This window comes from Nilaparvata lugens, chromosome 5 (assembly GCF_014356525.2).
Source record: "Nilaparvata lugens isolate BPH chromosome 5, ASM1435652v1, whole genome shotgun sequence".
Taxonomy (NCBI): Eukaryota; Metazoa; Arthropoda; class Insecta; order Hemiptera; family Delphacidae; genus Nilaparvata; species Nilaparvata lugens.
The window spans coordinates 68,574,059-68,586,795 of NC_052508.1; the positions used below are offsets into that span (position 1 = coordinate 68,574,059).

A 12,737-nucleotide genomic window follows, 5' to 3' on the forward strand; every position below is an offset into this window, starting at 1 on the left:
AAGTTATTCAATTTACCAAAAATGAACAAAAAATAACAAACTAGACTAAAAGCTATTTTTGGTAATTTTTAGAAAATTGATTAATTTTCTCAGAAATTTATATTTCAGCAAAAATTATGTTTTATTCAATCAACAATACCATGAAGAATTTATACTCAAGGATTTATCTCTTACAGAATTTAAAATTTTCTGTCCCAAAAAATTTAAACTTAAGGCACTCATATCTCAAAAAGTAATAATCGGAAAAAATTTTCTTGAAAAAACTTTTTCATTTTGATATCTTGATCATATACAAATTGAAAAACTTTGAAAAATATCACCAGTGGAAAGTTTTTTTTTAGCCTTTGCACAGCCTCAACAAGTGATATTCAAATGCATTTTTACTCCGGTACGACACCAAATTCTATATAATATACCGAGTGATAACCTGCTGAAAAATATTTCTCACCGATATTACGGTAAAAATAAGGAGATAAGTTATCTCAAAAATTAAAGTCGACAAAGAAATTCTATGTAGAAATAATTTTTCGGCATTAATTTTAAGGGAATGCATAATTTTTTCTTCAAGGAATGCAAACATATTTTACAACAAAACAATTGACAAACTGTTATAGTCAAGAAAAACAAAAGTTAGTTTTGATTTGCTTAACCATTATATTTTAATTTCTCAGTAAATTGCTTTAAGTTTGGCTTAGGCCTATGAAAATAAAATAGGCTTAAGTTAATTACAAATTAGCTACTATATGATATCACTTTGTCATCAATAATTGCTTTAATTGGTTGCATCTCTCTTACAGAACACCACAGTATTTATTGTAACAAATTATTGTTAAAAATCTACAGAAAGTTTTCCTTTCTTTGTGACATTATTCCTTCCTTGTGACAATTTCCCTTTCTATTTAGTGTACGGTATTATTGTGACAAAGAAATTACACCTACGGTATGGTAATTTAATGCCTTATAAAACTGTCATATTAATCTTGTAAAATAATATTATATTTTTTCGTAGTGAATATTGTTTTCAAAACTGATATGGGTACAGCAAAGACCTTAAAGAGATGATGCATCTTCAAGGTCTTTTGGGTACAGCAGTACATGGTGATCCAGTGCCACATTGGCATCAGGCCTATTCACTTATATTTTATTCTAAATATTGAAATCTGAATTAATATGACATGACATAAGAGAGAAAGAGATCCTATATATCTTCTACTAGTCTTCTTTTTTGTATAGAAAAACTATACTACTGTAGTGAGAGAATACAAATTAAATATTGTGTTAATATTTTATTATGGAACAATTCTATATCATTTCAGACCAGTGTTGAACATAGATAATGCTTTAGTAGAGGGTAATTTAATTTATGAATGATCTGTAGTATATTGTATTGTTTTTGTGTTATCCAATATTTTAAGTTTACTCGTAGGCCTATATTAGAATTTGATTCAGTGAGAACTAAAGCTGCGTTTACACCAAAGTTGTCAACAAAATGTTTATTTTTCCGTCCTTATAGATTCTATTAGATTGAACATAACTTATCATACACATAATAAACATATGTTGAATGAAAAAGACTAAGATATTGTCAAAAATCTTTTTCATTCAATATGAATAATTACCACAATATCAACTTCTCAACTACACAAAAAGATAAACATATGTGTTTGTCAAGCTCCGTTCAATCCAAAGACCTTAAAGAGATATAGACCCACAATGCCTATGCCTTCCCAATGATAGCTCTTACTTGAAATTGAAGGCCGCCATTGGGGTATTTTAGCACGAGATATTATATACATAATATTTGTAATACTATAGATCTCAAAGGCATTGGTATGTAATAATCTTATGGGTTGCCCCCTCAATGGCGGATTTCAATTCCAAGTACGACACTAGCGCTGCATGTGAGTCTATGCATCTTTAAGGTCTTTGGTTCAATCTAATAGAATCGGAGAAATAAACATTTTGTTGACAACTTTGGTGTAAACGCAGCTTAAACATTCATTTTCCAGTGGAATGTCAAATCATGCAAATTCTATTATTGATCAATGTGCCTTATAGAAATAAATTATAAGAATCATAATTTTGTAGGCCTAAACAGTTCTCCCAAAGTCAATGTTTTGTTTCTTACTTTTTATTTTAGCAGAAGTGGTGATTATATTATCATGTAGGCTACATTTATTTTGCTACCTCATACCTAAAATACTTGTATTCGTTGGGAGGGTTTTCCGTTGACACTTGATGTACAGTACCGGTATCTGGGAATCACGTGATCAATATTCTAGTATTTAATTTATTACCATTGCATATTATTTAAACATGTAATGCCATTTCTACTTCAAGTTACACAATAATTTGCTTGTGAATTATTATTTTATTATTGTGATAAGATTTGCATTGAATATCTTAAAATTATGTGTTATTCTAATATAATACAGTATATTACTGCATGTATATATAGATTTAAGTTTCTATCTACTTTATGTCAATGTGATTTTTGATTTTGTTGTCTCTTTCATAATAGAGAACAAAACCTCTTTTTGTATGTGTCAATAAAACATTGTTAGTAATTCAGCGAATCCAAGTTATTTTATAGGTGGGAACACCTTCTAGAAGGCACCAAGGTGGTAGCGGAAACATCTTGGTACTGGTACTATGGATTTCTTACCTCACTAAAAACCATCCTCATTTTTCGCTTTTTGCGCCTACTTTTTTACTGTTTCACGATGGCAATACAAAATCAAACCCCTACCAACCGAACTGACCACCAAAGGGTTCAAATAGTGTCCGGAATGCCGAATGCACCCAGTGAAGAGCAGCAGCAGAGCAGAGTGCAGGTTGTGACTGGTGTTCAGAATACGAGTTCTGTGTTACCGATGAACCAGGTGTCTGGCCGTTAGTCCATGGTTTTTCTCATTTTTTTGTGAAAATAAAAATTGCGCAAACGTAGTGGCCTTATGCTCTTTGATACGAGGAACACGAATCTGGAATTCGATTTGCAAAATTTAATACCCCACATTGGAAACCGCTTTTTAAGCATAATCTATATATATATATATATATATATATATATATATATATATATATATATATATATATATATATATATATATATAAAAGCGAAATGGCACTCACTCACTGACTGACTGACTCACTCACTCGCATAACTAAAAATCTACCGGACCAAAAACGTTCAAATTTGGTAGGTATGTTCAGTTGGCCCTTTAGAGACGCACTAAGAAATCTTTTGGCAATATTTCAACTCTAAGGGTTGTTGACGTGACAACGTCTTATAAATTGGTTTGCCGGGTGACACTTCAAGAAACTGTGTTACGTTCCCACGTTATGCGCTCACAATGAGAGCGAGTGAGAGCGTTCGTTTCGGTTCACGGTCGTCTGGAAAGAGCACGAATAGGAGCAGTGGCGAGCAACGCAGCAGCACCCGAAGGCATTCACCTGGAGAGAGAGTGAAACGGAGCAGTCAATCTGCGCAGGCGCCGCAAGCAATCTCCTGCGACTGCGCCTGCTTAGGCGAATAAAATTATTTTACCACTCAAAGTCGTTGTCACGTAAAACTTTTGCCCGTATACCGACTTTACAGGCAACCATGCAATTTTTTTAAGGGTTTAAAGTTCGTCTTTTAGCATGTATATTCTTCTTCTCCCAATCTCTTAATTATAATTGAAATTTCCATATCATATGTTACTATAGAACTATAATCTAGATAGAGTACCTCTTCGAAAAAGTTGTTAACTGGCAACTAAATTAATAATTTTGTCAGGTTGGCATTAAGTTGAGTTGACTTTGTTAGGTTGGCACCAAGTTGAAGATTGAAATGCATTTATTGCGGAAAAATTGATTGGGCACTGCTACTTCAATCCTGGGAATATTATATTTCTAGCCGTCAGGCTCGCTTCGCTCGCCATATCCGTTTAGTCTGGATCCCCGACTGGATTGTCCTAACATATGATAAAAATGCTCAAATGAATGCTGATCTCATCCTTGGACGATCCAGTCGGGGGTCCAGGGGGCGGAGCCCCCTGGCTAGACGGATATGGCGAGCGAAGCGAGCCTGACGGCTAGTTTTCAATAATCTACAAAATGTTGTATCTATAACATGGGGATAGAAGAGTTTAAGCATCCTCTACAAAAAAAAGAGAACCGGCGATAATGTTGAAAAACAGCAGCTTTACTGTTTAAAGCTAGATCAGTGACAGTGAAAATATAATTCCCATGAGCTTTAATAGGACTATTCCCTCAGTCCGGCCGAGCCGGTATGAATATTACCATTATAACTTACGGAAATTATATTTTCACTGATATGTGTGAATTCTTCTTCAAATTTTGATGTATAACACAAAGTAAAAATCTAGTGTGGTACACACACACAACTTTCCTTGCTCATTGAACTGTGTAAGCCTTAATAATTTAGGGGAACATCATAATGCCGATTGGCGGCTACATATTTAAAACTACGATCATACTATATTGAAACCAGAGAAAACTCCTGAACTGCTATTATTAATTCTGTGATTGAAACATAATATAATTTCATGTTTCAGTGAATAACTCACCCTGTATTGTAGCGAAACATCTCATATTATAACACAACACTTGTTAGGTCAACCTATAATCATAGCCCGAATATCAACCAAATCTGGGAGATTTGCAAATACACTTGTTGGGTCAACCTCTATCCATAGCCCAAATATCAACCAAATCTGGGAGATTTGCATTTTTCATGAAATCCATAAATAAAAAACATAGATTTTCACAAAAATGGTCAAAAATTAAAATCGCTCAAACTCTCAGGTATGATAGTAGGCTACTTGATGAGAGAAACAATAATATGTCATCACATTTGCAAAATTCACTCCTTTTCTTGAGTTATAAGCATTTGAAGATGACTAATTTTTCTGATCTGTGAGTGGAGGTGAGATTTTATGTTTCAGTGAATAACTATCAAAAAATTCAAGCATATTTATGCGACATTTCCTTTGTATTCAGGCGGCATGGGATTAGAAAATAAGACAAAATATACAAAACGCATACTCCATTTAATTATGTTCGAATGTTCAATATGCGACACAGCAATACACAATATCATATCAATATCATATCTTTCAATATTGTAATGCAATGTAATGAACTACAAACTATATCGAACACTATTTTATTTTTACAAAACGTTAGAAAGAAAAACCGCCTTCATGGTGAAAACAAACTATCAGGAAAACATAATAGGTTCAAACTATTTGACAAATGATACAATTATAATAGCATAATGCTTGATACATTAACAATGAATAATTATACAAAATATAATGTTTATTGGAAGAACTAATAAAATAGTTAGGTTGACAAAATACAGGTTGCCAAATATTAACGGTTAGTTTATAATAGAATAAATCTTTAAAAAGGTTGTCAAATTTATATTAACGGTTTGTTTAGAATGGAATAAATCTTTAAAAATGGATGATCAATATTCGTTGATATTAGTGTTTCAAGTCCTTTTTATATTTCTTTGATCAGTGACATTCAACTGTTCTATGAAATTTTATTATTCAAAATCTAACATCTTAGTTTTTTATAGTTTACTTTTCATTCGATTTATTATAGTTTTTGAAATAATGAGAATTTATGTTTTCATCATTTATTTTGTTTCTGATAATTATCCTTAATGTATTCGAAGCAGTTTTCAGTAATAGAACAGGTACATTAATGCGATACTACTTGGTTTATATTTCAATCATTTTAGTCAATACAATTTTTTTCAAATAATGACAGTTCTGATACAAAAAAGTAACTTTAAATAAAGACAGAAAAAAAACTTTAAATAAAGAACATAGAAGATGCGATTGACTCTAATCAGCATGTACAAATTCATCACCATATTAAAAGAACAAAACAGCTTCTTATCTCTTCAAATATTGTCAAATTTCTTTCAAATATTGGACAATATTTCAAGGCATTTGATTGACTTAAACAAGATTCAATTCCTTGAATTTGGGAAGGGAAAACATAGCGCAGGGAATGCCTTAGTATTTATCTATCAATACTATTAAATCAGTGTCATTATAACGTAAGTAAATAAATTGATAAAAGAATTGAATAAGATTAAGGAACGCAAAATAATTGAATCATTGATTGATCAATTTGAAAAAAGTATTACAGTATTTCTTATTGAATATTTTCATTACAAGTCATCTTTACGTGATTCAGTTGACATTTTTATCTTGACAATGCCATAGAGAAACAATAGCGTAAGTAGATATCCCATGGTATAGGGCGTTTATGTCGCAACTTTTACTGTTATCTCAAGCCGATTACTGTCGATTATTGTCAATTTTTACTGTTTTTTTTGGGGTGATAGTGTATGAACGGCACAATTTGAGAGACTACCAGCGTCACACAGCTGCATGGGAAAGAACTACGTGAACTATCGGCTTGAGATAACAGTGAAAGTTGCGACATAAACGCCCTATACCATGGGATATCTACTTATATGCTATCGTTTCTCTATGACAATACTTATAGCCAGTTTCACCAAGCACGGTCAAAACATTTGAACATGGTCAAATCGGGTACGCTTTATACAAGTGCACTGGAATTATCAATATAATTCGTGGTTAAGTGGTAGAGTGGACATCACTGTCCAAACTTCGGCATGTCGACAAATAAAAAAGTAATTCTATTCTAAGTCAAATTCATAAGCTACGGCAATAGAAATCATAATTATGTTTAGTGCACTTTCTGTAAATAGTAGGCGATATGACCATGGTCAAACAATGTTTTGAGCGAGCTTGGTAGAACCCAATGTACCAAGAATACATAATGTTTATGTATTCTAGGTACATTGAAGAAACCGGCAACTACAGTTTCTAAATTTCACAGTATAATAACATCTCCACTATCTGTCCAATTTTTATGATGTGAAAAATGTAGCCAAAATAAATGATAAACTTTCAACAAATCAAACTCAACTTCAAATTAATTCCAACCAATAATTTAAAAACTTCAACATATTAATAATAATAATAATAATACCTGTAATATTCACTTGAAAAACTGATTCCTGAATGTTATTGGCTTGATATAATATCATTGCTGAACAGTATCAAGACAAAGTCCAACCTACTGTCCCTGATCATAATGAATACATTAGCAACAATTATTCAATATTATGATTAATATTGTATTGTGTGGAGTTGATAAAATGGGTTCCGTCTCCGTTGTTAAGAATTATTATTATTATAAAGATAGTCAAATTAAAAATAGATAAATATATTAATCACAAATGTGTTTTCGAAGTCTAACACACTTAAAATAAATTAATTAGAATAGCTGTATTGAACAATCATGGCCAATACACATGTATAGAAATTTGATTATGCAGACTTTCAACAATCATTTGATAACAATAAATTGAGAGCAATCCAAATTAAAATTCAACTACAATTTTGAGTTCATATTGTTCCAGTTGAAAGAGTGAGTATTTAAATTAGGTACGGTATGAAACTTACAAGTACATTCAACAAAAGGTAGGTGAACAAAGATTAAATTATGACTAAAAAATAGTGAACTATAGAAGATAATATATCTACTTGATTAAGTTTAGGAAACCAAGTGAAGACGCATTGTTTGTTGTTTTGTTCGGTCAACGGTCCGCGGTACTCCCGCTCCAATATCTCTTCAGCACCACGTCTCCATCTGAAACAGTCAACACACTTTTTCAGATAATTATTCAAGAATTACTTGGGCGTTACACTAGCCTTCACATTCAGGAAAAAAGTTACTGAAGATCTCAGTTCTCAAGCATGAAAATGTAGCATTCAAAGGGCGTGTCAAGAAAATGTTCCAAAGCAATGATAGAGACGATAAGCAGATGAATTGGATGCAGAAGCTCTTACAATAGTAGTAAAGGGGAAATATTTTGAAATTGAGGGCACTATGAATCAAGGTAGATAGATGGTCTTTTTTGGTTAGGGCTACTCTTGAAATAGAAATACAAAATGAAAATCCAAGTACACTTTTTTAATTGCTTACTTAGACAAGTTTCGGCCGAAACATAGCCAAGTGAGCAATTTAAAGAATCTGGTGTGGCACACTCACACAACTTTCCTTGCCGTTATGAAAATTGGTCACCTGACGCTAGTGTTCACACGCATCTCAAGTCTACTATTCAAAGATCTGAGCCAGATGGTGACAGGACAATACCGCTGGAGACACACGAGGTCTGCTATCTCTTTATAGTGAATGATTTAATAGAATCAACAGTTGCCAAATTTCACAGTATAATAACATCTCCACTATCTGTCCAATTTTTATGATGTGAAAAATGTAGCCAAAATAAATGATAAACTTTCAACAAATCAAACTCAACTTCAAATTAATTCCAACCAATAATTTAAAAACTTCAACATATTAATAATAATAATAATAATACCTGTAATATTCACTTGAAAAACTGATTCCTGAATGTTATTGGCTTGATATAATATCATTGCTGAACAGTATCAAGACAAAGTCCAACCTACTGTCCCTGATCATAATGAATACATTAGCAACAATTATTCAATATTATGATTAATATTGTATTGTGTGGAGTTGATAAAATGGGTTCCGTCTCCGTTGTTAAGAATTATTATTATTATAAAGATAGTCAAATTAAAAATAGATAAATATATTAATCACAAATGTGTTTTCGAAGTCTAACACACTTAAAATAAATTAATTAGAATAGCTGTATTGAACAATCATGGCCAATACACATGTATAGAAATTTGATTATGCAGACTTTCAACAATCATTTGATAACAATAAATTGAGAGCAATCCAAATTAAAATTCAACTACAATTTTGAGTTCATATTGTTCCAGTTGAAAGAGTGAGTATTTAAATTAGGTACGGTATGAAACTTACAAGTACATTCAACAAAAGGTAGGTGAACAAAGATTGAATAAATTATGACTAAAAAATAGTGAACTATAGAAGATATATCTACTTGATTAAGTTTCGGAAACCAAGTGAAGACGCATTGTTTGTTTTGTTCGGTCAACGGTCTGCCGTACTCCCACTCCAATATCTCTTCAGCACCACGTCTCCATCTGAAACAGTCAACACACTTTTTCAGATAATTATTCAAGAAATACTTGGGCGTTACACTAGCCTTCACATTCAGGAAAAATGTTACTGAAGATCTCAGTTCTCAAGCATGAAAATGTAGCATTCAAAGGGCGTGTCAAGAAAATGTTCTAAAGCAATGATAGAGACGATAAGCAGATGAATTGGATGCAGAAGCTCTTACAATAGTAGTAAAAGGGAAATATTTTGAAATTGAGAGCACTATGAATAGTCTTTTTTGGTTAGGGCTACTCTTGAAATAGAAATAGAAAATAAAAATCCAAGTACCCTTTTTTTTTAATTGCTTACTTAGACAAGTTTCGACCGAAACATGTCCAAGTGAGCAATTTAAAAAATCTGGTGTGGCGCACTCACACAACTTTCCTTGCCGTTTTGAAAATTGGTCACCTGACGCTAGTGTTCACACGCATCTTAAGTCTACTATTCAAAGATCTGAACCAGATGGTGACAGGACAATACCGCTGGAGACACACGAGGTCTGCTATCTCTTTATAGTGAATGATTTAATAGAATCAACAGTGTTGCCAACAGTTTGCAATTGAATAATCACGTTTTCTCGAATTTCGAGCTCATTTTCAATTTTAGGTGAAAATGTTACTGAGCATTAATTATTGTAGAGATTTTTATGCCCAATCCTTTCCACTTGAATTTTTTGAAATCTTGAAAATTGTATCTGAAGCCTGATAATTGGGAATCAAAAATCAAACTTTGCATAGATGGGGCGGAGCTCCTGAAATTTTTACAGATATGGGACTTGTGTCAGTTGATAGAGCTTATCAATAACTATATTAGGTATAAATTTGATCAAAATCGTTGGAGCCGTTTTCGAGAAAATCGCGAAAAACCCTGTTTTTGACAACATTTTCGCCATTATAGCCGCCATCTTGAATTGCATTTGATCGAAATTGTTCGTGTCGGATCCTTATATTGTAAGGACCTTAACTACAATAAGGTCACTACAATAAGGTTGGGGAGCTGATGTGAATAAGACTGGATGAAATATTTAGGAATTCACTTAAATCGCTATAGAAGTGTGTTCAATATTTATAAAACTCACTTCATTATCATTCATTTATTTACTTACAAGTACACACAATCAAGTCAAGATATATATATTATGATTTATGATGGATAAGCAAAAGAAGCAAATAAGATACAAGGAAAATGTAAGGATCGCAAATGTTTACTAACTTAATGTGAAGTAATATATCGGCAAGGGTATTTGGCGTTACAAAGGAGTAGTATAGACAAAGAATACATACAGAATGGAAACTATCAATCCAACCAATGCATTTTACATGACGCCAAGACTTGAATGCACCAAGACCACGTCACGTGACTTCGCCATCTTGTTATAAATTAAAATTATTACAATGGCTTTACTCCGTTCAAATTAACTTCGGACTTGGGATGGACATGCGCAGCAGAGAAGGCGTATACAGCGGCAGGGATACAACGGCTGCTATGTTGCTATTACAATGACTTTACTCCGTTCAAATTAACTTCGGACTTGGGATGGACATGCGCAGTAGAGAAGGCATACAGCGGCAGGGGTACAACGGCGGCTATGTTGCCGTTGTGTATCGGCCAGTGTTATCTAATTTCCAGTGAGTATTCAAGCGCTCATGTTGAACTTAGGAAGTTTCCTCTCTGCAATCACAGACTCGACTGACTCTATTCGACAAATTGACAACTGCGCTTCCACCTATGACTCAATCCATCACTGTAATTGGCTGATCTCCCTCCATTTCTCTGCGACGCAAATTCCTCCAAGTCTGAAGAAGATTTGCACGGAGTATAGATAGACAAAGATGGACTATTTTTCAAGATGGTAGATTTTGGCATCAGGATACTAGCCGACTTTCCATTCTGTATGTATAGACATAGATAAACAATAGCGTAAGTAGATATCCCATGGTATAGGACGTTTATCTCGCAACTTTCACTGTTATCTCAAGCCGATTACTGTTGATTAATGTCGAATTATACTGTTTTGTTGGGGTGAGAGTGTATGAACGGCACAGTATGAGAGACTACCAGTGTCACACAGCTTCACGGCAAAGAATTACATGAGCTGGCGGCTTGAGATAACAGTAAAAGTTGCGACATAAACGCCCTATACCATGGGATATCTATCTATGCTATTGTTTCTCTATGGTCTAGATTTGTGATACAACACCTCAAAAAATGTGTGTCTGTATTAAGATAAATAATGCAAGTCAACAGTTTTCAATTATTTTATGAAAGTAAAAATGAATATGTAAAACACTTTTTGAGCTCTAAATGAGAATGATATTGAGAGAGAACGAATATGAGGATATTGTAAAGTGACAATTACGTTATGAGATAGCAAAAATCATAATCATTATCATTGGGAATCATAATCATACTAGACATGCATAAAATGATGCCGGAATGTGAGTAACTGCATAAATATTGTGATCTTGTTTCACATAGATGATTACTTTAATTAGGAATTGATATTGCATCAAAAATTTTATTGTATCAAATTAGTTTTACATAATAATAACGTATATAACATCACCTCCTATCCAAAAGCGTAGCGAAAAAATAAATAAGAAAAATGCATGAGATAAAATTACTAGACAAGTGAATATTAGTAATCTTGTAACTATGAGAATTAGTAGATAAAATGTTATAATGTTAGGGTGAATAGGGTGACATATTTTGACAAAAAACAAGTTTCTTGAAAGTAGATATTATAGGATTTTTGAAGCCAATTAGAGTGATATTTAATTAGAAACGGCTACTTGCTGTGTTAGAAATTATTGCTTTTATAAGTTATATAATTCAATTTATATAATCATTCATTATATAAAGAATACAATATCCATTTCTAAATATCTTCCTGAAAGGTCTTTCTTTCAACATCTATCCAGAATTTACTATTACGATTCAGCAATATTTTAAATCTCCTTTCTTTTCCTATATTCGAATTAACCTTTTCCATAAAACTCCCATGGATATTAAGTACAGTAATAGAGAAACAATAGTGTAAGTAGATATCCCATGTTATAGGGCGTTTATGTCGTAACTTTTACTGTTATCCCAAGCCGATTACTGTCGATTATTGTTGATTTTCATTGTTTTGACCGGGTAAGAGTGTATGAACGGCACAATATGAGAGACTACCAGCGTCATAAAGCTTCACGGAAAAGAACTAAGTGGACTATCGGCTTGAGATAACAGTAAAAGTTGCGACATAAACGCTCTATGCCATGGGATATCTACTTATGCTATTGTTTCTCTATGGTACAGTACTCTCATTTAAAATGAATAGAATTAAAATATATGAATTGAAATGAGATGTTGAACCTCACAGAAAATCCTTATTCTTCAAGCTGAATAAGTTTATATATTTTAAAAACAACTTTCGAATAATGTACAGAACATTCTTATATGCCTGTTTTTTACATGCCTGGAAGTCATTCATTTAAATAATATAGCCTACTCAAGTCCGATTAAAAGAAGTTGACTGCTGACCGTTCCTAAAAATTGAGATTTTCTCAGAAATCTACAGCATTTTCAAAGAATAAAAGTACCAATTTTACATAGATTTGTAGTTTGACTGCATA

At 32.7% G+C, this 12,737-nt stretch overlaps 1 protein-coding gene across 4 annotated transcripts in view; it reads right to left on the reverse strand.

The window, feature by feature from the left end:
- Nucleotides 1-7,025: 7,025 nt before the first annotated feature.
- LOC111048155 (ATP-dependent RNA helicase dbp2) overlaps nt 7,026-12,737 on the reverse strand; it is a 37,169-nt gene continuing 31,457 nt past the window's right edge. For 2 of the 4 annotated variants that reach the window (XM_039429157.1, XM_039429154.1), the window contains exon 13: nt 8,425-9,104. In XM_039429157.1, coding sequence (XP_039285091.1) covers nt 9,052-9,104 — 53 coding nt within the window. In that variant the 3' untranslated portion in view covers nt 8,425-9,051. Of the gene's footprint in view, nt 7,708-8,424; nt 9,105-12,737 lie in introns of those variants that run through there. The other 2 variants (XM_039429156.1, XM_039429153.1) reach the window with 2 other exon arrangements.